Raw genomic sequence first — 27,184 nt, forward strand, 5'->3', positions numbered from 1 at the left:
ATTACTTATCCTGTATTATACTCCAGAGCTGCGCTCACTATTCTGCTGGTACAGTCACTGTGTACATACATTACATTACTTATCCTGTATTATACTCCAGAACTGCGCTCACTATTCTGCTGGTACAGTCACTGTGTACATACATTACATTACTTATCCTGTATTATACTCCAGAGCTGCGCTCACTATTCTGCTGGTGCAGTCACTGTGTACATACATTACATTACTTATCCTGTATTATACTCCAGAGCTGCACTCACTATTCTGCTGGTACAGTCACTGTGTACATACATTACATTACTTATCCTGTATTATACTCCAGAGCTGAGCTCACTATTCTGCAGTCACTGTGTACATACATTACATTACTTATCCTGTATTATACTCTAGAGCTGCACTCACTATTCTGCTGGTTCAGTCACTGTGTACATACATTACATTACTTATCCTGTATTATACTCCAGAGCTGCGCTCACTATTCTGCTGGTACAGTCACTGTGTACATACATTACATTACTTATCCTGTATTATACATCAGAGCTGCGCTCACTATTCTGCTGGTGCAGTCACTGTGTATATACATTACATTACTTCTCCTGTATTATACTCCAGAGCTGCACTCACTATTCTGCTGGTGCAGTCACTGTGTATATACATTACATTACTTATCCTGTATTATACTCCAGAGCTGCACTCACTATTCTGCTGGTGCAGTCACTGTGTACATACATTACATTACTTATCCTGTATTATACTCCAGAGCTGCGCTCACTATTCTGCTGGTACAGTCACTGTGTACATACATTACATTACTTATCCTCTATTATACTCCAGAGCTGCGCTCACTATTCTGCTGGTGCAGTCACTGTGTACATACATTACATTACTTATCCTGTATTATACTCCAGAGCTGCGCTCACTATTCTGCTGGTACAGTCACTGTGTACATACATTACATTACTTGTCCTGTATTATACTCCAGAGCTGCGCTCACTATTCTGCTGGTACAGTCACTGTGTACATACATTACATTACTTATCCTGTATTATACTCCAGAGCTGCGCTCAATATTCTGCTGGTGCAGTCACTGTGTGCATACATTACTTATTCTGTATTATACTCCAGAGCTGCACTCACTATTCTGCTGGTACAGTCACTGTGTACATACATTACATTATTTATCCTGTATTATACTCCAGAGCTGCGCTCACTATTCTGCTGGTGCAGTCACTGTGTACATACATTATATTACTTATCCTGTATTATACTCCAGAGCTGCGCTCAATATTCTGCTGGTGCAGTCACTGTGTACATACATTACATTACTTATCCTGTATTATACCCCAGAGCTGCGCTCACTATTCTGCTGGTGCAGTCACTGTGTACATACATTACATTACTTATCCTGTATTATACCCCAGAGCTGTGCTCACTATTCTGCTGGTGCAGTCACTGTGTACATACATTACATTACTTATCCTGTATTATACTCCAAAGCTGCACTCTCTATTCTGCTGGTGCAGTCACTGTGTGCATACATTACTTATTCTGTATTATACTCCAGAGCTGCACTCACTATTCTGCTGGTACAGTCACTGTGTAGATACATTACATTACTTATCCTGTATTATACTCCAGAGCTGCACTCACTATTCTGCTGGTACAGTCACTGTGTACATACTTTACATTACTTATCCTGTATTATACTCCAGAGCTGTGCTCACTATTCCGCTGGTACAGTCACTGTGTACATTCATTACATTACTTATCCTGTATTATACTCCAGAGCTGCGCTCACTATTCTGCTGGAACAGTCACTGTGTACATACATTACATTACTTATCCTGTATTATACTCCAGAGCTGCACTCACTATTCTGCTGGTACAGTCACTGTGTACATACTTTACATTACTTATCCTGTATTATACTCCAGAGCTGTGCTCACTATTCCGCTGGTACAGTCACTGTGTACATTCATTACATTACTTATCCTGTATTATACTCCAGAGCTGCGCTCACTATTCTGCTGGAACAGTCACTGTGTACATACATTACATTACTTATCCTGTATTATACTCCAGAGCTGCGCTCACTATTCTGCTGGTACAGTCACTGTGTACATACATTACATTACTTATCCTGTATTATACTCCAGGGCTGCGCTCACTATTCTGCTGGTGCAGTCACTGTGTACATACATTACATTACTTATCCTGTATTATACTCCAGAGCTGCGCTCACTATTCTGCTGGTACAGTCACTGTGTACATACATTACATTACTTATCCTGTATTATACTCCAGAGCTGCGCTCACTATTCTGCTGGTACAGTCACTGTGTACATACATTACATTACTTATCCTGTATTATACTCCAGAGCTGCGCTCACTATTCTGTTGGTACAGTCACTGTGTACATACATTACATTATTTATCCTGTATTATACTCCAGAGCTGCGCTCACTATTCTGCTGGTAAAGTCACTGTGTACATACATTACATTACTTATCCTGTATTATACTCCAGAGCTGCGCTCACTATTCTGCTGGTGCAGTCACTGTGTACATACATTACATTACTTATCCTGTATTATACTCCAGAGCTGTGCTCACTATTCTGCTGGAACAGTCACTGTGTACATACATTACATTACTTATCCTGTATTATACTCCAGAGCTGCGCTCACTATTCTGCTGGTACAGTCACTGTGTACATACATTACATTACTTATCCTGTATTATACTCCAGAGCTGCGCTCACTATTCTGCTGGTACAGTCACTGTGTACATACATTACATTACTTATCCTGTATTATACTCCAGAGCTGCGCTCACTATTCTGCTGGTACAGTCACTGTGTACATACATTACATTACTTATCCTGTATTATACTCCAGAGCTGCGCTCACTATTCTGCTGGTACAGTCACTGTGTACATACATTACATTACTTATCCTGTATTATACTCCAGAGCTGCGCTCACTATTCTGCTGGTGCAGTCACTGTGTACATACATTACATTACTTATCCTGTATTATACTCCAGAGCTTCGCTCACTATTCTGCTGGAACAGTCACTGTGTACATACATTACATTACTTATCCTGTATTATACTCCAGAGCTGCGCTCACTATTCTGCTGGTACAGTCACTGTGTACATACATTACATTACTTATCCTGTATTATACTCCAGAGCTGCGCTCACTATTCTGCTGGTACAGTCACTGTGTACATACATTACATTACTTATCCTGTATTATACTCCAGAGCTGCGCTCACTATTCTGCTGGTACAGTCACTGTGTACATTCATTACATTACTTATCCTGTATTATACTCCAGAGCTGCGCTCACTATTCTGCTGGTACAGTCACTGTGTACATACATTACATTACTTATCCTGTATTATACCCCAGAGCTGTGCTCACTATTCTGCTGGTACAGTCACTGTGTACATACATTACATTACTTATCCTGTATTATACTCCAGAGCTGCACTCACTATTCTGCTGGTACAGTCACTGTGTACATACTTTACATTACTTATCCTGTATTATACTCCAGAGCTATGCTCACTATTCTGCTGGTACAGTCACTGTGTACATACATTACATTACTTATCCTGTATTATACTCCAGAGCTGCTCTCACTATTCTGCTGGAACAGTCACTGTGTACATACATTACATTACTTATCCTGTATTATACTCCAGAGCTGCACTCACTATTCTGCTGGTACAGTCACTGTGTACATACATTACATTACTTATCCTGTATTATACTCCAGAGCTGCGCTCACTATTCTGCTGGTGCAGTCACTGTGTACATACATTACATTACTTTTTCTGTATTATACTCCAGAGCTGCGCTCACTATTCTGCTGGTACAGTCACTGTGTACATACATTACATTACTTATCCTGTATTATACTCCAGAGCTGCGCTCACTATTCTGCTGGTACAGTCACTGTGTACATACATTACATTACTTATCTTGTATTATACCCCAGAGCTGTGCTCACTATTCTGCTGGTGCAGTCACTGTGTACATACATTACATTACTTATCCTGTATTATACTCCAGAGCTGCACTCACTATTCTACTGGTGCAGTCACTGTGTGCATACATTACTTATTCTGTATTATACTCCAGAGCTGCACTCACTATTCTGCTGGTACAGTCACTGTGTACATACATTACATTACTTATCCTGTATTATACTCCAGAGCTGCGCTCACTATTCTGCTGGTGCAGTCACTGTGTACATACATTACATTACTTATCCTGTATTATACTCCAGAGCTGCGCTCACTATTCTGCTGGTACAGTCACTGTGTACATACATTACATTACTTATCCTGTATTATATTCCAGAGCTGCGCTCAATATTCTGCTGGTGCAGTCACTGTGTACATACATTACATTACTTATCCTGTATTATACTCCAGAGCTGCGCTCACTATTCTGCTAGTACAGTCACTGTGTACATACATTACATTACTTTTTCTGTATTATACTCCAGAGCTGCGCTCACTATTCTGCTGGTACAGTCACTGTGTACATACATTACATTACTTATCCTGTATTATACTCCAGAGCTGCGCTCACTATTCTGCTGGTACAGTCACTGTGTACATACATTACATTACTTATCTTGTATTATACCCCAGAGCTGTGCTCACTATTCTGCTGGTGCAGTCACTGTGTACATACATTACATTACTTATCCTGTATTATACTCCAGAGCTGCACTCACTATTCTACTGGTGCAGTCACTGTGTGCATACATTACTTATTCTGTATTATACTCCAGAGCTGCACTCACTATTCTGCTGGTACAGTCACTGTGTACATACATTACATTACTTATCCTGTATTATACTCCAGAGCTGCGCTCACTATTCTGCTGGTGCAGTCACTGTGTACATACATTACATTACTTATCCTGTATTATACTCCAGAGCTGCGCTCACTATTCTGCTGGTACAGTCACTGTGTACATACATTACATTACTTATCCTGTATTATATTCCAGAGCTGCGCTCAATATTCTGCTGGTGCAGTCACTGTGTACATACATTACATTACTTATCCTGTATTATACTCCAGAGCTGCGCTCACTATTCTGCTATTACAGTCACTGTGTACATACATTACATTACTTATCCTGTATTATACTCCAGAGCTGCGCTCAATATTCTGCTGGTACAGTCACTGTGTACATACATTACATTACATTACTTATCCTGTATTATACCCCAGAGCTGTGCTCACTATTCTGCTGCTGCAGTCACTGTGTACATACATTACATTACTTATCCTGTATTATACTCCAGAGCTGCACTCACTATTCTGCTGGTGCAGTCACTGTGTGCATACATTACTTATTCTGTATTATACTCCAGAGCTGCACTCACTATTCTGCTGGTACAGTCACTGTGTACATACATTACATTACTTATCCTGTATTATACTCCAGAGCTGCGCTCACTATTCTGCTGGTACAGTCACTGTGTACATACATTACATTACTTATCCTGTATTATACTCCAGAACTGCACTCACTATTCTGCTGGTACAGTCACTGTGTACATACTTTACATTACTTATCCTGTATTATACTCCAGAGCTGTGCTCACTATTCTGCTGGTACAGTCACTGTGTACATACATTACATTACTTATCCTGTATTATACTCCAGAGCTGCGCTCACTACTCTGCTGGAACAGTCACTGTGTACATACATTACATCACCTATCCTGTATTATACTCCAGAGCTGCACTCACTATTCTGCTGGTGCAGTCACTGTGTACATACATTACATTACTTATCCTGTATTATACTCCAGAGCTGCGCTCACTATTCTGCTGGTACAGTCACTGTGTACATACATTACATTACTTATCCTGTATTATACTCCAGAGCTGCGCTCACTATTCTGCTGGTACAGTCACTGTGTACATACATTACATCACTTATCCTGTATTATACTCCAGAGCTGCGCTCACTATTCTGCTGGTACAGTCACTGTGTACATACATTACATCACTTATCCTGTATTATACTCCAGAGCTGCGCTCACTATTCTGCTGGTACAGTCACTGTGTACATACATTACATTACTTATCCTGTATTATACTCCAGAGCTGCGCTCACTATTCTGCTGGTACAGTCACTGTGTACATACATTACATTACTTATCCTGTATTATACTCCAGAGCTGCGCTCACTATTCTGCTGGTATAGTCACTGTGTACATACATTACATTACTTATCCTGTATTATATTCCAGAGCTGCGCTCACTATTCTGCTGGTGCAGTCACTGTGTACATACATTACATTACTTATCCTGTATTATACTCCAGAGCTGCGCTCACTATTCTGCTGGTACAGTCACTGTGTACATACATTACATTACTTATCCTGTATTATACTCCAGAGCTGCGCTCACTATTCTGCTGGTACAGTCACTGTGTACATACATTACATTACTTATCTTGTATTATACCCCAGAGCTGTGCTCACTATTCTGCTGGTGCAGTCACTGTGTACATACATTACATTACTTATCCTGTATTATACTCCAGAGCTGCACTCACTATTCTACTGGTGCAGTCACTGTGTGCATACATTACTTATTCTGTATTATACTCCAGAGCTGCACTCACTATTCTGCTGGTACAGTCACTGTGTACATACATTACATTACTTATCCTGTATTATACTCCAGAGCTGCGCTCACTATTCTGCTGGTGCAGTCACTGTGTACATACATTACATTACTTATCCTGTATTATACTCCAGAGCTGCGCTCACTATTCTGCTGGTACAGTCACTGTGTACATACATTACATTACTTATCCTGTATTATACTCCAGAGCTGCGCTCAATATTCTGCTGGTACAGTCACTGTGTACATACATTACATTACTTATCCTGTATTATACTCCAGAGCTGCGCTCAATATTCTGCTGGTACAGTCACTGTGTACATACATTACATTACATTACTTATCCTGTATTATACCCCAGAGCTGTGCTCACTATTCTGCTGCTGCAGTCACTGTGTACATACATTACATTACTTATCCTGTATTATACTCCAGAGCTGCGCTCACTATTCTGCTGGTACAGTCACTGTGTACATACATTACATTACTTATCCTGTATTATACTCCAGAGCTGCACTCACTATTCTGCTGGTGCAGTCACTGTGTGCATACATTACTTATTCTGTATTATACTCCAGAGCTGCACTCACTATTCTGCTGGTACAGTCACTGTGTACATACATTACATTACTTATCCTGTATTATACTCCAGAGCTGTGCTCACTACTCTGCTGGTACAGTCACTGTGTACATACATTACATTACTTATCCTGTATTATACTCCAGAGCTGCGCTCACTACTCTGCTGGTGCAGTCACTGTGTACATACATTACATCACTTATCCTGTATTATACTCCAGAGCTGCACTCACTATTCTGCTGGTACAGTCACTGTGTACATACATTACATTACTTATCCTGTATTATACTCCAGAGCTGCGCTCACTATTCTGCTGGTACAGTCACTGTGTACATACATTACATTACTTATCCTGTATTATACTCCAGAGCTGCGCTCACTATTCTGCTGGTACAGTCACTGTGTACATACATTACATCACTTATCCTGTATTATACTCCAGAGCTGCGCTCACTATTCTGCTGGTACAGTCACTGTGTACATACATTACATCACTTATCCCGTATTATACTCCAGAGCTGCACTCACTATTCTGCTGGTACAGTCACTGTGTACATACATTACATTACTTATCCTGTATTATACTCCAGAGCTGCGCTCACTATTCTGCTGGTACAGTCACTGTGTACATACATTACATTACTTATCCTGTATTATATTCCAGAGCTGCGCTCACTATTCTGCTGGTGCAGTCACTGTGTACATACATTACATTACTTATCCTGTATTATACTCCAGAGCTGCGCTCACTATTCTGCTGGTACAGTCACTGTGTACATACATTACATTACTTATCCTGTATTATACTCCAGAGCTGCGCTCACTATTCTGCTGGTGCAGTCACTGTGTACATACATTACATTACTTATCCTGTATTATACTCCAGAGCTGCGCTCACTATTCTGCTGGTACAGTCACTGTGTACATACATTACATCACTTATCCTGTATTATACTCCAGAGCTGCGCTGACTATTCTGCTGGTACAGTCACTGTGTACATACATTACATTACTTATCCTGTATTATACTCCAGAGCTGCGCTCACTATTCTGCTGGTGCAGTCACTGTGTACATACATTACATTACTTATCCTGTATTATACTCCAGAGCTGCGCTCACTATTCTGCTGGTACAGTCACTGTGTACATACATTACATTACTTATCCTGTATTATACTCCAGAGCTGCGCTCACTATTCTGCTGGTACAGTCACTGTGTACATACATTACATTACTTATCCTGTATTATACTCCAGAACTGCGCTCACTATTCTGCTGGTACAGTCACTGTGTACATACATTACATTACTTATCCTGTATTATACTCCAGAGCTGCGCTCACTATTCTGCTGGTGCAGTCACTGTGTACATACATTACATTACTTATCCTGTATTATACTCCAGAGCTGCACTCACTATTCTGCTGGTACAGTCACTGTGTACATACATTACATTACTTATCCTGTATTATACTCCAGAGCTGCGCTCACTATTCTGCAGTCACTGTGTACATACATTACATTACTTATCCTGTATTATACTCTAGAGCTGCACTCACTATTCTGCTGGTTCAGTCACTGTGTACATACATTACATTACTTATCCTGTATTATACTCCAGAGCTGCGCTCACTATTCTGCTGGTACAGTCACTGTGTACATACATTACATTACTTATCCTGTATTATACATCAGAGCTGCGCTCACTATTCTGCTGGTGCAGTCACTGTGTATATACATTACATTACTTCTCCTGTATTATACTCCAGAGCTGCACTCACTATTCTGCTGGTGCAGTCACTGTGTATATACATTACATTACTTATCCTGTATTATACTCCAGAGCTGCACTCACTATTCTGCTGGTGCAGTCACTGTGTACATACATTACATTACTTATCCTGTATTATACTCCAGAGCTGCGCTCACTATTCTGCTGGTACAGTCACTGTGTACATACATTACATTACTTATCCTCTATTATACTCCAGAGCTGCGCTCACTATTCTGCTGGTGCAGTCACTGTGTACATACATTACATTACTTATCCTGTATTATACTCCAGAGCTGCGCTCACTATTCTGCTGGTACAGTCACTGTGTACATACATTACATTACTTGTCCTGTATTATACTCCAGAGCTGCGCTCACTATTCTGCTGGTACAGTCACTGTGTACATACATTACATTACTTATCCTGTATTATACTCCAGAGCTGCGCTCAATATTCTGCTGGTGCAGTCACTGTGTGCATACATTACTTATTCTGTATTATACTCCAGAGCTGCACTCACTATTCTGCTGGTACAGTCACTGTGTACATACATTACATTATTTATCCTGTATTATAATCCAGAGCTGCGCTCACTATTCTGCTGGTGCAGTCACTGTGTACATACATTATATTACTTATCCTGTATTATACTCCAGAGCTGCGCTCAATATTCTGCTGGTGCAGTCACTGTGTACATACATTACATTACTTATCCTGTATTATACCCCAGAGCTGCGCTCACTATTCTGCTGGTGCAGTCACTGTGTACATACATTACATTACTTATCCTGTATTATACCCCAGAGCTGTGCTCACTATTCTGCTGGTGCAGTCACTGTGTACATACATTACATTACTTATCCTGTATTATACTCCAAAGCTGCACTCTCTATTCTGCTGGTGCAGTCACTGTGTGCATACATTACTTATTCTGTATTATACTCCAGAGCTGCACTCACTATTCTGCTGGTACAGTCACTGTGTAGATACATTACATTACTTATCCTGTATTATACTCCAGAGCTGCACTCACTATTCTGCTGGTACAGTCACTGTGTACATACTTTACATTACTTATCCTGTATTATACTCCAGAGCTGTGCTCACTATTCCGCTGGTACAGTCACTGTGTACATTCATTACATTACTTATCCTGTATTATACTCCAGAGCTGCGCTCACTATTCTGCTGGAACAGTCACTGTGTACATACATTACATTACTTATCCTGTATTATACTCCAGAGCTGCGCTCACTATTCTGCTGGTACAGTCACTGTGTACATACATTACATTACTTATCCTGTATTATACTCCAGGGCTGCGCTCACTATTCTGCTGGTGCAGTCACTGTGTACATACATTACATTACTTATCCTGTATTATACTCCAGAGCTGCGCTCACTATTCTGCTGGTACAGTCACTGTGTACATACATTACATTACTTATCCTGTATTATACTCCAGAGCTGCGCTCACTATTCTGTTGGTACAGTCACTGTGTACATACATTACATTACTTATCCTGTATTATACTCCAGAGCTGCGCTCACTATTCTGTTGGTACAGTCACTGTGTACATACATTACATTACTTATCCTGTATTATACTCCAGAGCTGCGCTCACTATTCTGCTGGTACAGTCACTGTGTACATACATTACATTACTTATCCTGTATTATACTCCAGAGCTGCGCTCACTATTCTGCTGGTGCAGTCACTGTGTACATACATTACATTACTTATCCTGTATTATACTCCAGAGCTGCGCTCACTATTCTGCTGGAACAGTCACTGTGTACATACATTACATTACTTATCCTGTATTATACTCCAGAGCTGCGCTCACTATTCTGCTGGTACAGTCACTGTGTACATACATTACATTACTTATCCTGTATTATACTCCAGAGCTGCGCTCACTATTCTGCTGGTACAGTCACTGTGTACATACATTACATTACTTATCCTGTATTATACTCCAGAGCTGCGCTCACTATTCTGCTGGTACAGTCACTGTGTACATACATTACATTACTTATCCTGTATTATACTCCAGAGCTGCGCTCACTATTCTGCTGGTACAGTCACTGTGTACATACATTACATTACTTATCCTGTATTATACTCCAGAGCTGCGCTCACTATTCTGCTGGTGCAGTCACTGTGTACATACATTACATTACTTATCCTGTATTATACTCCAGAGCTGCGCTCACTATTCTGCTGGAACAGTCACTGTGTACATACATTACATTACTTATCCTGTATTATACTCCAGAGCTGCGCTCACTATTCTGCTGGTACAGTCACTGTGTACATACATTACATTACTTATCCTGTATTATACTCCAGAGCTGCGCTCACTATTCTGCTGGTACAGTCACTGTGTACATTCATTACATTACTTATCCTGTATTATACTCCAGAGCTGCGCTCACTATTCTGCTGGTACAGTCACTGTGTACATACATTACATTACTTATCCTGTATTATACCCCAGAGCTGTGCTCACTATTCTGCTGGTACAGTCACTGTGTACATACATTACATTACTTATCCTGTATTATACTCCAGAGCTGCGCTCACTATTCTGCTGGTACAGTCACTGTGTACATACTTTACATTACTTATCCTGTATTATACTCCAGAGCTATGCTCACTATTCTGCTGGTGCAGTCACTGTGTACATACATTACATTACTTATCCTGTATTATACATCAGAGCTGCGCTCACTATTCTGCTGGTGCAGTCACTGTGTATATACATTACATTACTTCTCCTGTATTATACTCCAGAGCTGCGCTCACTATTCTGCTGGTACAGTCACTGTGTACATACATTACATTACTTATCCTGTATTATACTCCAGAGCTGCTCTCACTATTCTGCTGGAACAGTCACTGTGTACATACATTACATTACTTATCCTGTATTATACTCCAGAGCTGCGCTCACTATTCTGCTGGTACAGTCACTGTGTACATACATTACATTACTTATCCTGTATTATACTCCAGAGCTGCGCTCACTATTCTGCTGGTGCAGTCACTGTGTACATACATTACATTACTTATCCTGTATTATACTCCAGAGCTGCGCTCACTATTCTGCTGGAACAGTCACTGTGTACATACATTACATTACTTATCCTGTATTATACTCCAGAGCTGCGCTCACTATTCTGCTGGTACAGTCACTGTGTACATACATTACATTACTTATCCTGTATTATACTCCAGAGCTGCGCTCACTATTCTGCTGGTACAGTCACTGTGTACATACATTACATTACTTATCCTGTATTATACTCCAGAGCTGCGCTCACTATTCTGCTGGTACAGTCACTGTGTACATACATTACATTACTTATCCTGTATTATACTCCAGAGCTGCGCTCACTATTCTGCTGGTACAGTCACTGTGTACATACATTACATTACTTATCCTGTATTATACTCCAGAGCTGCGCTCACTATTCTGCTGGTGCAGTCACTGTGTACATACATTACATTACTTATCCTGTATTATACTCCAGAGCTGCGCTCACTATTCTGCTGGAACAGTCACTGTGTACATACATTACATTACTTATCCTGTATTATACTCCAGAGCTGCGCTCACTATTCTGCTGGTACAGTCACTGTGTACATACATTACATTACTTATCCTGTATTATACTCCAGAGCTGCGCTCACTATTCTGCTGGTACAGTCACTGTGTACATTCATTACATTACTTATCCTGTATTATACTCCAGAGCTGCGCTCACTATTCTGCTGGTACAGTCACTGTGTACATACATTACATTACTTATCCTGTATTATACCCCAGAGCTGCACTCACTATTCTGCTGGTACAGTCACTGTGTACATACTTTACATTACTTATCCTGTATTATACTCCAGAGCTATGCTCACTATTCTGCTGGTGCAGTCACTGTGTACATACATTACATTACTTATCCTGTATTATACATCAGAGCTGCGCTCACTATTCTGCTGGTGCAGTCACTGTGTATATACATTACATTACTTCTCCTGTATTATACTCCAGAGCTGCGCTCACTATTCTGCTGGTACAGTCACTGTGTACATACATTACATTACTTATCCTGTATTATACTCCAGAGCTGCTCTCACTATTCTGCTGGAACAGTCACTGTGTACATACATTACATTACTTATCCTGTATTATACTCCAGAGCTGCACTCACTATTCTGCTGGTACAGTCACTGTGTACATACATTACATTACTTATCCTGTATTATACTCCAGAGCTGCGCTCACTATTCTGCTGGTGCAGTCACTGTGTACATACATTACATTACTTATTCTGTATTATACTCCAGAGCTGCGCTCACTATTCTGCTGGTACAGTCACTGTGTACATACATTACATTACTTATCCTGTATTATACTCCAGAGCTGCGCTCACTATTCTGCTGGTACAGTCACTGTGTACATACATTACATTACTTATCTTGTATTATACCCCAGAGCTGTGCTCACTATTCTGCTGGTGCAGTCACTGTGTACATACATTACATTACTTATCCTGTATTATACTCCAGAGCTGCACTCACTATTCTACTGGTGCAGTCACTGTGTGCATACATTACTTATTCTGTATTATACTCCAGAGCTGCACTCACTATTCTGCTGGTACAGTCACTGTGTACATACATTACATTACTTATCCTGTATTATACTCCAGAGCTGCGCTCACTATTCTGCTGGTGCAGTCACTGTGTACATACATTACATTACTTATCCTGTATTATACTCCAGAGCTGCGCTCACTATTCTGCTGGTACAGTCACTGTGTACATACATTACATTACTTATCCTGTATTATATTCCAGAGCTGCGCTCAATATTCTGCTGGTGCAGTCACTGTGTACATACATTACATTACTTATCCTGTATTATACTCCAGAGCTGCGCTCACTATTCTGCTGGTACAGTCACTGTGTACATACATTACATTACTTATCCTGTATTATACTCCAGAGCTGCGCTCAATATTCTGCTGGTACAGTCACTGTGTACATACATTACATTACATTACTTATCCTGTATTATACCCCAGAGCTGTGCTCACTATTCTGCTGCTGCAGTCACTGTGTACATACATTACATTACTTATCCTGTATTATACTCCAGAGCTGCACTCACTATTCTGCTGGTGCAGTCACTGTGTGCATACATTACTTATTCTGTATTATACTCCAGAGCTGCACTCACTATTCTGCTGGTACAGTCACTGTGTACATACATTACATTACTTATCCTGTATTATACTCCAGAGCTGCGCTCACTATTCTGCTGGTACAGTCACTGTGTACATACATTACATTACTTATCCTGTATTATACTCCAGAACTGCACTCACTATTCTGCTGGTACAGTCACTGTGTACATACTTTACATTACTTATCCTGTATTATACTCCAGAGCTGCGCTCACTATTCTGCTGGTACAGTAACTGTGTACATACATTACATTACTTATCCTGTATTATACTCCAGAGCTGCGCTCACTACTCTGCTGGAACAGTCACTGTGTACATACATTACATCACCTATCCTGTATTATACTCCAGAGCTGCACTCACTATTCTGCTGGTGCAGTCACTGTGTACATACATTACATTACTTATCCTGTATTATACTCCAGAGCTGCGCTCACTATTCTGCTGGTACAGTCACTGTGTACATACATTACATTACTTATCCTGTATTATACTCCAGAGCTGCGCTCACTATTCTGCTGGTACAGTCACTGTGTACATACATTACATTACTTATCCTGTATTATACTCCAGAGCTGCGCTCACTATTCTGCTGGTATAGTCACTGTGTACATACATTACATTACTTATCCTGTATTATATTCCAGAGCTGCGCTCACTATTCTGCTGGTGCAGTCACTGTGTACATACATTACATTACTTATCCTGTATTATACTCCAGAGCTGCGCTCACTATTCTGCTGGTACAGTCACTGTGTACATACATTACATTACTTATCCTGTATTATACTCCAGAGCTGCGCTCACTATTCTGCTGGTGCAGTCACTGTGTACATACATTACATCACTTATCCTGTATTATACTCCAGAGCTGCGCTGACTATTCTGCTGGTACAGTCACTGTGTACATACATTACATTACTTATCCTGTATTATACTCCAGAGCTGCGCTCACTATTCTGCTGGTGCAGTCACTGTGTACATACATTACATTACTTATCCTGTATTATACTCCAGAGCTGCGCTCACTATTCTGCTGGTACAGTCACTGACACAGACACAGACCCGCACTTGCCGGTTCCGTCCTTGCCCTGACTATTTTTTTGGCCGGTAACATTGCAGCTCCTTCCATTCATTGACACGTAAATGCCGTTTTCCTAATAAACCGCCCTCATGGCCGGGGGCCAGGTGTAAACTCTGTTTATGCGACGCGTTTCGTTCTCTCCATCTCGTGTCTAAGCTCGCGCAAGTTAAACGATGTGTGATACGGCTGTAGTGACTGTTTATTATTAGCCGGGGCTACTTCACACAGGTTCAATTGGCTTTTGGAGTATGTTTCGGAAATCAGGAGGTGTTTTATTATGTGTGCGTGCGGATTGAAGGGCCACTTTTCGTGTGTGTTTTTTTTTCGCTTTTTGTGTGTGCGCCCTTTTAACAAGTAATAAGAGGCTGTCATTAAAGCGCTGTTTGTTCTGGTCTCGTATCAGGCCGTTCACACTTGGTTAATATTTATGCGCAGGTTTTTTTATTTTGTTCATTTTACAAATTGCCTTTTCATTTATTTTTCTTAGCGTTCGGCCTTGGTGAGAGTTTTATTTACTTGCTGCCTCTGATAGGAGGGATGTTCTTATTCATTTCGCTTCCTGCGAGGAACTGAAGCCAGAAGCACGACCGTAACTAAATGACTGTATAACGGGAGAGTATCGTGTATTAGCGATGTGTGAATTGATCCTGTTGGCGCCTATATGCAGAATAAGACGTCAGGCCTGGAGAGCGAAACGCTGTACGGGAATCTGTGTATTTAGGATTTAAAGGAAAAGTTCAACATTGCTGTAGAAGTCTTCTTGGTAAAGATCTGTCCATACGAACGAGTATAGTAGGGATCTGTGTATAATAACTAGTGTGGTAGGGATCTGTCCATAAGAACTAGTATGGTAGGGATCTGTCCATAAGAACTAGTATGGTAGGAATCGGTCCATTAGAACTAATATGGTAGGGATCTGTCCATAATAACTGGTATGGTAGGAATCGGTCCATTAGAACTAATATGGTAGGGATCTGTCCATAATAACTGGTATGGTAGGGATCTTTCCATAAGAACTAATATGGTAGGGATCTGTCCATAATAACTGGTATGGTGGGGATCTTTCCATAAGAACTAGGATGGGAGGGATCTGTCCATAAGAACTAGTATGGTAGGGATCTGTCTATACAAACTTATTCATAGGGATCTGTCCATAAGAACTAATATGGTAGGGATCTGTCCATAAGAACTAGTATGATAGGGATCTGTCCATAAGAACTAGTATGGTAGGGCTCTGTCCATGAGAACTAATATGGTAGGGATCTGTCCATAAGAACTAGTGTGGTAGGGATCTGTCCATAAGAACTAGTATGGTGCGGATCTTTCCATAAGAACTAGTATGGTAGAGATCTGTCCATATAAACTTATTCATAGGGATCTGTCCATAAGAACTAGTATGGTAGGGATGGGTCCATGAGAACTAGTATGGTAGGGATCTATCCATAAGAACTAGTATGGTAGGGATCTGTCCATAAGAACTGGTATGGTAGGGATCTGTCCATAAGAACTAGTATGGTAGGGATCTGTCCATAAGAGCTAGTATGGTAGGGATCTGTCCATAAGAACTGGTATGTTAGGGATCTGTCCATAAGAACTAGTATGATAGGGATCTGTCCATAAGAACTAGTATGGTAGGGATCTGTCCATAAGAACTAGTATGATAGGGATCTGTCCATAAGAACTAGTATGGTAGGGATCTGTCCATAAGAGCTAGTATGGTAGGGATCTGTCCATATGAACTAGTATGGTAGTGATCTGTCCATACAAACTTATTCATAGGGATCTGTCCATAAGATCTACTAGGATCTCTAGATCAGAGGTGCCAGATCCTTGTTACTTGGTTCCTTCTATGTCTTTTGTGGAGACTGTCCAGGCTGACAGCTCCTGTTTTTTTCCATCGGTGGTCCCAATGTCTAGGCCTTACGCTCATACACTTGTTTATTGGAACCACCATTATTCTCAAAATCATGGCCATCTATTCTTGGTTTGTGCTTGGTTGTTTTGGTGCCGCTGGTTCACTTCAGCTGAGGTCTTCCATGCTGAGGGCTCTTGTTTTTTTCAGTTGGTGGTCCCAATGTTTAGCCTTAACCCTTGTCCACTGGAACCACCAAGTTCTCAAGATCTCGGTGTCTAGTGTTTGTTTATGTCCACTCAGTTCTTTTGTTGTCTTCGGTTCACTGAAGGATTTCCATGCTGATGGCCTCTATTTTTTCAGATGTTTAAGCCTTACACCTGTCTGTTGAAAATCAACTTGGTTGTCCCCAGATTCTCAAGGTGAAGTTTGTCTAATCCTGGTTTCTGCTCACTTGGTTCTTTCTCTGTCTTTGGTTCACTTCAATGGAGGACTTTCTTGCTGCGAGTCCCTATTTTTTCAGTTTGTGGTCCCAATGTTTAGCAAGTATACTTTTACGGCATACCAAAAGCCTAATTTGTAGGGATCCGTCTACTGGAACCCGGAGATCAGGGATGTCTGATCACTTGTTCCTGCTCTTCTCTGACCTGTTTTATGGAGAACATCCAAGTCAAATGCCCTTGTTTTGAGATCTCCAAATGTTCAGCCTCTACACATTAGACTTAAAAGGTCTATTTCAAGTATACTATCCTATTTAGAAGCAATTTAGGAAATTTCCTGAAGAAATTCTACATAGACCAGTGGCCCCTTTGTTTTTAAAGAACTTTGGTTAGTCTCGGTTCATAGATGAAGATTTAAGAGGGATTTCTTCTTGACGATGCCTTCGAGAAACCATCTTGTCAATGGCTTGTTGTTTGTTCCATTGTGCATCTCCTACAACTCAATGGCCAAGAAGATCATGGTTCTAGACTGTAGAATGGTATTGTGTCAATTTATTGTCTGGAAAATCCAATGCCCAATGTTGAGGTACCAATCTGTTTCATAAAGATATCTGGAGGTCTTCAAGACTAAGTGGTCCATGGCCCCATTCGGTTCAACCATCGGTGGTTTGATCTTTTCTTCACAGTCAGGGGTAAAGAAGATTGTACCTAAGACTCACAATTTTCTTGTCCTCCATACCTCGTGGTAAAGATGGTGACCACTAGACCTTCCCTTGGAATGGTGATACCTTCTAAGAAAGAACTTATGATCTAGGGAGCCAAAGTAGACATATGGAATAATTCAGAGATGGCGATGGTTTCTTTACGAGAACAATTTGGTTTGGATTATTTTGTGTAAAAAGTAAGACATCCCCATCCACCATGTGTTCTTTGTCAGCTCGACCAGTTTCGTTGCCATTAATCTTAATGAAACGGCATCAGTCTATAACACACAAAATGTCAGCACTTCTTTACCGCGTGCATAATTATTATTAATGGCGCTACGATCATATGGAACGGCACATATGTTTCCAAGATGTATACAATTACGGGTGGAAACTAAGCACATTATGGACATACAATTAGCATATTGTGTACATGATCTAATAGGATTTAACAGTTATATTGAAACACAACTGGTTCGTAAACTATAATCCTTGGAGACCAAGCAGGGGCATGACTAAAAATGACTTGGTCCCACAGCGATCTATGTCTACCAGCTCCATATGGAGGGTAAGATGATGGCACACTTTCAGATTCATAAGAATTTGCTTGGAGATATATGGTGCCACCATATGTGCCCCCGAGATATACTATGTTTCTATATACTATTTGACCAATATACTGTGCAGAGAAGACCCTAAAATTAATCCATATACCAAACACCACAAAATTTTCAGAGATCAAATAGATGTCAAAATTAATCCAAACCAAACCCTCCAAAAACAATTTGGACTCCAGATCTTATCCCGTTTCTTACCGCTCCTCCTGGATCCTCTTCACTTTTGGGTGCTGTCTTGATTATCACTAGTTTCCTAGGACCTCTTTGTGGATCCATCATGACCATAGGTGGTGGCACCCTGATGTTAGGAGGATCCTGGAGCAGAAGAGGACATTGTCAATTGGATTGGAACCAATGTCTTGTCCATTTGAGTCCACAGGGCTGCGACCACACACGAGCCAGGGCTTTAGGAGACACCATTATAAAGTGGTAGCACACATCTGGTCTATCTTCACATAGTTGGTGCCAATGTCTTTTCATAGTTTGGACTAAGTAGATATTTTCTCTTCTTCACAGTAAAACCTCCGGTTCCTCTCTCCCCTCCCCGAGAACAATTCTGTTCAATGTTGAGGAGAAGCACCGTGCCATGGATGTGAAAGAGAGGAAACCTTACCGATCCCTGACCAGACGGCGCGACACAGAGCGTCGATATACCAGCTCCTCAGCCGACAGTGATGACAGCAAAATACAACCGAAGTCTTACAGCTCCAGCGAGACTTTGAAAGCCTACGACCAAGACTCGCGACTGACCTACAGCAATCGCGTGAAGGACATGGTCCATCAAGAGGTCGATGAGTTCTGCCGATCTGGTGAGTGCCAATACTGAATGCTTGGGCTGAATATTTATGTAGAAAATTTCTAGTATTGGTGTACTAAATGAGAGTAGACTAATTCATGGCAGGGCCTCCTCATGGACTACCATGCATGGTCTCCATGATCATGTGTGAGACCTTTGCTGCAATGGGGCACTGTGGGCTTTATGAGAGGGGACTGGTGGGTACTAGTGAAACCCTCTGCATTGGTTTTTACATGCGGGAAAGGGACAACAACCTGAATCTTAGAGGTGCAATCAAATTTTTACAAGGCACACGGATGGGGAGGATATTTTGGATCGTTAACAGGTGTATATTATAAAATGGTCAACAAAAGTGGTGTAAATAATAGTGTCATATACTGCTCAGCGTATTACTGCCATACTGTACAGTGAAAGGTTAGATTCACATCTGCACCAGGTTTTCCGTCATTTGCGTCTATCAGCAGTTACATGCACACACCAACGGACCCCATTGACTTTAATTTACACCAATTTCTATTGATTTCTGCGGAGACTCCGCTGCAGATCTGAACAGTGTTTTTTCAGTTCTCAAACAATAAGGCTATTGTTATACAGCAACTCTCTTTGTACAACCAGAGATCGCCATGTCTCACTACAATGTCTTCACTAATGTACATGAACATAGGGACTTTCTATGGTCAGAAGCCCAGCCATAATGTCCTTATTGTGGTCGAGTTATCTTCTCATACATGTAGTGTCCTCCTGATAACCAGCCATGATGCCCTTATTGTGGTCGGGTTATCTTCTCATACATGTAGTGTCCTCCTGATAACCAGTCATGATGTCCTTATTGTGGTCGGGTTATCTTCTCATACATGCAGTGTCCTCCTGATAACCAGCCATGATGTCCTTATTGTGGTCAGGTTATCTTCTCATACATGTAGTGTCCTCCTGATAACCAGCCATAATGTCCTTATTGTGGTCGAGTTATCTTCTCATACATGTAGTGTCCTCCTGATAACCAGCCATGATGTCCTTATTGTGGTCGGGTTATCTTCTCATACATGTAGTGTCCTCCTGATAATCAGCCATGATGTCCTTATTGTGGTCAGGTTATCTTCTCATACATGTAGTGTCCTCCTGATAATCAGCCATGATGTCCTTATTGTGGTCAGGTTATCTTCTCATACATGTAGTGTCCTCCTGATAACCAACCATGATGTCCTTATTGTGGTCGGGTTATCTTCTCCTACATGTAGTGTCCTCTCCTGATAACCAGCCATGATGTCCTTATTGTGGTCGGGTTATCTTCTCATACATGTAGTGTCCTCCTGATAACCAGCCATGATGCCCTTATTGTGGTCGGGTTATCTTCTCATACATGTAGTGTCCTCCTGATAACCAGTCATGATGTCCTTATTGTGGTCGGGTTATCTTCTCATACATGTAGTGTCCTCCTGATAATCAGCCATGATGTCCTTATTGTGGTCAGGTTATCTTCTCATACATGTAGTGTGCTCCTGATAACCAGCCATGATGTCCTTATTGTGGTCGGGTTATCTTCTCCTACATGTAGTGTCCTCTCCTGATAACCAGCCATGATGTCCTTATTGTGGTCGGGTTATCTTCTCCTACATGTAGTGTCCTCTCCTGATAACCAGCCATGATGTCCTTATTGTGGTCGGGTTATCTTCTCATACATGTAGTGTCCTCTCCTGATAACCAGCCATGATGTCCTTATTGTGGTCAGGTTATCTTCTCATACATGTAGTGTCCTCTCCTGATAACCAGCCATGATGTCCTTATTGTGGTCGGGTTATCTTCTCATACATGTAGTGTGCTCCTGATAACCAGCCATGATGTCCTTATTGTGGTCGGGTTATCTTCTCACACATGCAGTGTCCTCCTGATAACCAGCCATGATGTCCTTATTGTGGTCGGGTTATCTTCTCATACATGTAGTGTCCTCCTGATAACCTGGACCCAATGAGGACATCATGGCTGGTTATCTGACAAGTCCGAGACATACAAAGTCCCTACGTTCATGGTCAGATCCATTGGCAATCTATCAAGACAACAGTTGTCACCACTAAGATGGTTAGAGGAGATCTTTACAACTCTACGAAATTTCTAATTATTTATATTTACAAAAACTTTAACAACTTAAAATTGTGGTTATTTTTGTAGGAAAACCCATATACCCTCTAATGATTGTCCCATATTTAAAGTGACAGTACTAACAATCCATGTATCCTACGGTATGTGGTCCAATGATCCCGCTGATTCCGGGCTGAGCTGTCTCGCCTTTCTAAGAAGCTCCAGGTTGTGACATCCCGCTTTGTGCTTGAGATGGCTTTTTTTTTCTAGATGCAAAGCACCTTGCATCTTCTGGGACTGAGCCGGCTGCACACGTCTCTTAATGTAATTGCGAACGTCTAATTTCGCAGTAAATGGCTAATGAATTGCATTTTCTTGAACCTTATTAAGCGCAGTTATTGATAAAACAGATGGGGTGGTGTAAACAGCAGTTTTGCTGAAGGTAGAAGAAGTCAGAAAACGTGGCGCTCATCTCTTCTCAGCCGTCACCAGTCTGTCGTTACAAATGAGCGAGGTTAAGTGATCGCGCCCGCAACGTGCTAACTGGAGGAGAACATAAGTGACAGAGCGAGAGCCTGAAAATGTATTCACCCTGTAGTCGGTTCTCAAATCAGGTCATGTACAAGTTGGCTGAGAACATGTCTATAGGGGGCGCCGACGTAGACTATACGTGTGACCTGTTGTGTGCATTAGGCCTTAGGGCAGGTTCTTCCTAAATTTTCCACTAAAATTAATGGAGGAAAAAATCTTTCAGAAGAATCACCATGGAAGAGTCAGAAGGGCCACGAGGATACATAGAGTGGCCACCCTGTAGAATTTTCGCCATCCTTGGTACCTTCAAATGTGCCATTTGTTGGGTGTAAATGCCCTTCAATACCAAAATTTTAATAATCGCTTTCCTTACATTATATAATGAAATATAGGGATATTTAAGTCCTGCCCCTGACCAACCCTGACCTTGCCCCCAAACAGCTCAGGCCCGCCCCCAAAGAGCCAGGACTTCCGACTTTCAAATTTTTTAAGCCACTCCTTTTTCAGGGTAGGAGACAAAAAATGGGAGAGAACACCGAGCGGGCTATAGTGTAGATCTGTTGATACCCTTTTTCAGGATAGGACATGCTTGAACATTCCAGATTGCTTCAGAAAATTCAGGGCTGTCCCCAGAAAATTCAAGACAATTGGTGACTAGGGTTTCAGATAACCTCTTATCTAGTGGCTATCACAGATGGTGGGCCCTATGTGTCAGCGGAGGGGATTTTGGAGTAATCATTTACCCATAGGGTCAATTTCTTCTGTGTTGATCTCAACTGAACTATTGAATCTTAGTGATGATCTGGCCGGTGTGAATGGGATGGGGCTATAGTAGGGTAATAACAGGCACAGTCAGTATACAATGGAGGGTGCTACACCTGGTAAAGAGGAGGCCTGTGGAGGACGGGGAGCTGCACAGTCCCAGGGGAGGTGACGATGAATGTTATTTTTTTTTTTTTGCATGGGCATCCACTCATTATACTCCAGGGTGGTTCATGAGTTGTGAACCTCAAAAATTTAGATTTCGGCCGAACCCATAATAACGATCCTGACTTAATACGAATACCCCTAAAAGTGAGGCCGCATTACAATTTCTCGTTAAAAAAAAATCTCTTACCGTTTTATGTATACAGTTGCTAACAGGGGTGGCCTATAATAGTGGTTCAATATTTTTTGTACTTGATCAAGCCATTTATAATGATGTTGGCTAGGGTTGAGTCGATCTTGGGATTTCAGGATCGTTTTTAAAATCCGATTTTCAATCATTTTCCAGCCAATTGTGAAATTTGCTCGATCGCTGATCGGGATCCGATCTTTCCCGATCCCAATCGCACAACCCTAAATGCAATAAGTCATAGGTAGGGTTGACCCTATCTTGAGATTTCAGGATTGTTTTTAAAATCTGATTTCAAATCATTTCCCAGCCGATCCCGATCACGAAATTTGCTCGATCACCGATCGGGATCTGACCTTTCCCGATCCCGATCGCTCAACCCTAATCCTGGCTCAATATAAACTGGCTCCCTCATTGGACTCAAAGGGCCTATCTTTGCAATTAAAAACTGAGGCCACTTTACTAGAGATGAGCGAGTAGTACTTGATCGAGTAGGCATTCGATCGAATACTACGGTATTCGAAATACTAGTACTCGATCGAGTACCACTCGCTGTTCGAATGTAAAAGTTCGATGCAGAACCAGCATTGATTGGTTGATTGCTATACAGTCGGCCAATCAACGCTGGTTCTTCTCCTACCTTTAGAAGTCTTCTCCGTGCAGCTTCCCCGTGGCGTCGGGCCTGGGCAGAGCCGACTGCGCATGTCCACTTGTAGTGTGGGCATGTGCAGTCGGCTCTGCCCATGTCCGCTTGTAGTGCGGACATGCGCAGTCGGCTCTGTCCAGGCCCGATGCCTGGCAGAGTGAATGAAGAGTCGGAAGACGCCGCGGGGACGCTGCACGGAGAAGACTTCTCGGAGGATCCAGCCCAACCCTCACTCGTGGACTTGGTAAGTATAATTTGATTGAACGTTGCCTACCCCTGAAACGAGCATTTTCCCCCCATAGACTATAATAGGGTTCGATATTCGATTTGAGTAGTCGAATATTGAGGGGCTACTCGAAAAGAATATCGAACCTCGAACATTTTACTGTTCGCTCATCTCTAGACGTTACAATTTCTCGTTTCATGTATACGGCTTCTAGGCAGACCTATGGGTCTCTATGGTTGCAGAAGATGACTGACAGTTCGTTGTTGGCCAACCTCTGAAATTTGGGGTTTGACGGAACCCAAATTTTTGGCAAATTTGTAACAAATCTTGCTCATTATGAAACGGATCGCTCATCTCTGATTGCGCTCACATCTTCCCATGCATAGGTCTACATAGGAGCTGTATACATAAAACGGGTATAAACCGTACTTGCAAAATTGCCTTCTTTTTTGGGTGCGTTGGAGAAATGTTAAAAATATTTGCTAAAGTATATACACCCTTTGATTTTTTTTGTTTCGACAAGTAAGTGAAGAGCTCGTGGGGATCTCGAGCCCGTTCGCCGCTGTCTAAATCCATTTCCCAAATAACTAAGTCTGTATTAACGTCTCGTGGAAGAAGGAAAGCGAAGTAAAAGCGCGAGAGCGGGGACCGATAATCTCCAATATTTATCATCTCCCACTTATTGACGTTGCTCTAGCACTTTAAAAGGCTACACATCGCCCAAGATATGAAAATCAATACGTCTCACGCTGCCGACTGCAAATACATCTGATTTTTAGTTAATTGTAGCAACGTGCGTCTTCATTATTGATGAGCGGCAGCTCCGGAGGAGTTCACTTCAGCCCGGGAACTGAGAAATGTGTTTTGACACAGATGGGCCGGGATTGTGTTAACCCGATGCAGACAGATCAGCTTTGCTTTATTGGCTCCGGACTAATTGGGCAGGACATGGGCTTTTCTGCCTCATAGACTTGGAAGCAGTAGACAAGTCCTTAAAGACAACCTGACAAGTTGAACATGCTTTACTATCTATGGGCGGCATGTTATAGAACAGAAGGAACGGAGCGGATTGATGTATAGTTTATGGGAAAAGTGTCGGTATAACCCGAGCTGTATCAATTTCAATCCCAGACTTGTCCGGGCTTAGGAGTCTAGTGGGCGGTGCCTGATCAGTGATTGACAGCTAAAGTCGTGTGCACCATAACACAAGAAAGGCCCAAGGGTGGGATACAGATTGTTCTCCCCATTTCTATTTACCGTTAAAATTTCTGTAGGTTTGCAGAATCGGGGAGAAGTGTCCCAAGCCCTGAATCCCTTCTCCATGGTCGGGTAAACTCTGCCTCTGTTTAGGTCATACTTACCAAAATTTTGTTGTGGATGCCAATGAGAGTTGCAAACATTTCCAGTCCGCGCCACTTCCTTATGGCCATGCCCCTTCTGTGGGTATGGCACAACTCCAAAGAAGGCGTGGCCTTGCAAAAAGAGGTGTGTCCAACCTCCAAATTTTCACAATGCAAATATGCCGAATATGTAATGAAACCCTGTTTTCTACCTTTAAAGATTTATGTTTTTACATTGCCTCTTCCTAAAAATAATAGTAAATAATTTTTAATACATTGGGGGGGAATTATCAATAAGATAATATCAATTATCTATCGGTGTAGAGGGGTGATATTGTGCTGCATATTTGGCGCAAGGCGATTTCTTGCATGAAATGTGGGCCACAATTTTCATTGTGCTCCTCACTAGGGTAGGGTTGAGAGATCGGGATCGGAAAAGTTCGGATTCCAATCGATGATTGAGCAAATTTCACGATCGGGATCGGCTGGAAAAGCGGATTTTAAAAACAATCCTGAAATCTGAAGATCGGCTCAACCCCACTCCTCACTCACTATAGTGTGAAAATTTTGGGTGGATTGGGGCCAGGAGGGCGTGGGCCCCTCAGGCCAATATATTTTTTATAACTCAGGTCAGTTTTATGCTGTACTATAATGGAAATCTATGCCAGTTCCTTCATATTAGCACACGGTGTATGTCTGATGTATGAAAAAAATCAGCCAAACACTGCGCCTGTTGGGGCCCTATTAAGAGTGGTGTACAAAAAGGCAGTCAATAAATGGGCCCCATGATACCACTCCCAAAATTCATCATGCAAAGCACACACATACCACCCAACCTCCCCAGATTCAGCAGGACAGGCCTGGATTCTGGAGGAGGTTGCTGGAGGGCAACGGTGGGCAAAGCTCGGGGGGACATTAAACTGGGGGCAACTGGTGAGGGACAATAAACTGGGCAATTAGAGGGAGGCATTAAACTGTAGGCAACTGGAGGGGGGCACTAAACTGAGGGTAAATGGAGGAAGACATTAAACTGTGGGTATAGCTGGAAGGGGGACATTAAACTAGGGGGCAACTGGAGGGGGCTATAAACTGAGGGTAAAAGGAGGAAGACATTAAACATTGGGCATAACTGGAATGGGACATTAAACTGCAGGCAACTGGAATTGGACATTAAACTGGGGCAACTGGAGAGGGGCATTAAACTGCGGCAACTGGAGAGGGGCATTAAACTGGGGCAACTGGAGGGGGACACTAAACTGAGGGTAAAAGGAGGAAGACATTAAACATTGGGCATAGCTGGAGGAGGACATTAAACTGGGACATTAAACTGGGGCAACTAGAGGGGGCATTAAATTGTAGGTAACTGGAGAGAGACATTAAACTGTTGGGGTAGATGGAGAGGGGCATTAAACCAGAAGAGGGACATTATACTGTGGAGACAATTGGAGGGGACATTATAATTTGGGGACATGTCATGTTAGGG

General features: G+C 41.8%; 1 protein-coding gene across 6 annotated transcripts in view; it reads left to right on the forward strand.

Annotated features, from left to right (window-relative positions):
• The window catches only part of TENM4 (teneurin transmembrane protein 4), a 1,026,741-nt gene that overhangs the window by 515,899 nt on the left and 483,658 nt on the right, over positions 1 to 27,184 (forward strand). For all 6 annotated transcript variants that reach the window (XM_075266230.1, XM_075266232.1, XM_075266233.1 and 3 more), the window contains one exon: positions 19,489 to 19,781. In XM_075266230.1, coding sequence (XP_075122331.1) covers positions 19,489 to 19,781 — 293 coding nt within the window. The remainder of the gene's footprint in view (positions 1 to 19,488; positions 19,782 to 27,184) is intronic.

The sequence above is a fragment of the Leptodactylus fuscus genome, chromosome 2 (assembly GCF_031893055.1).
Source record: "Leptodactylus fuscus isolate aLepFus1 chromosome 2, aLepFus1.hap2, whole genome shotgun sequence".
NCBI classification, from domain to species: domain Eukaryota; kingdom Metazoa; phylum Chordata; class Amphibia; order Anura; family Leptodactylidae; genus Leptodactylus; species Leptodactylus fuscus.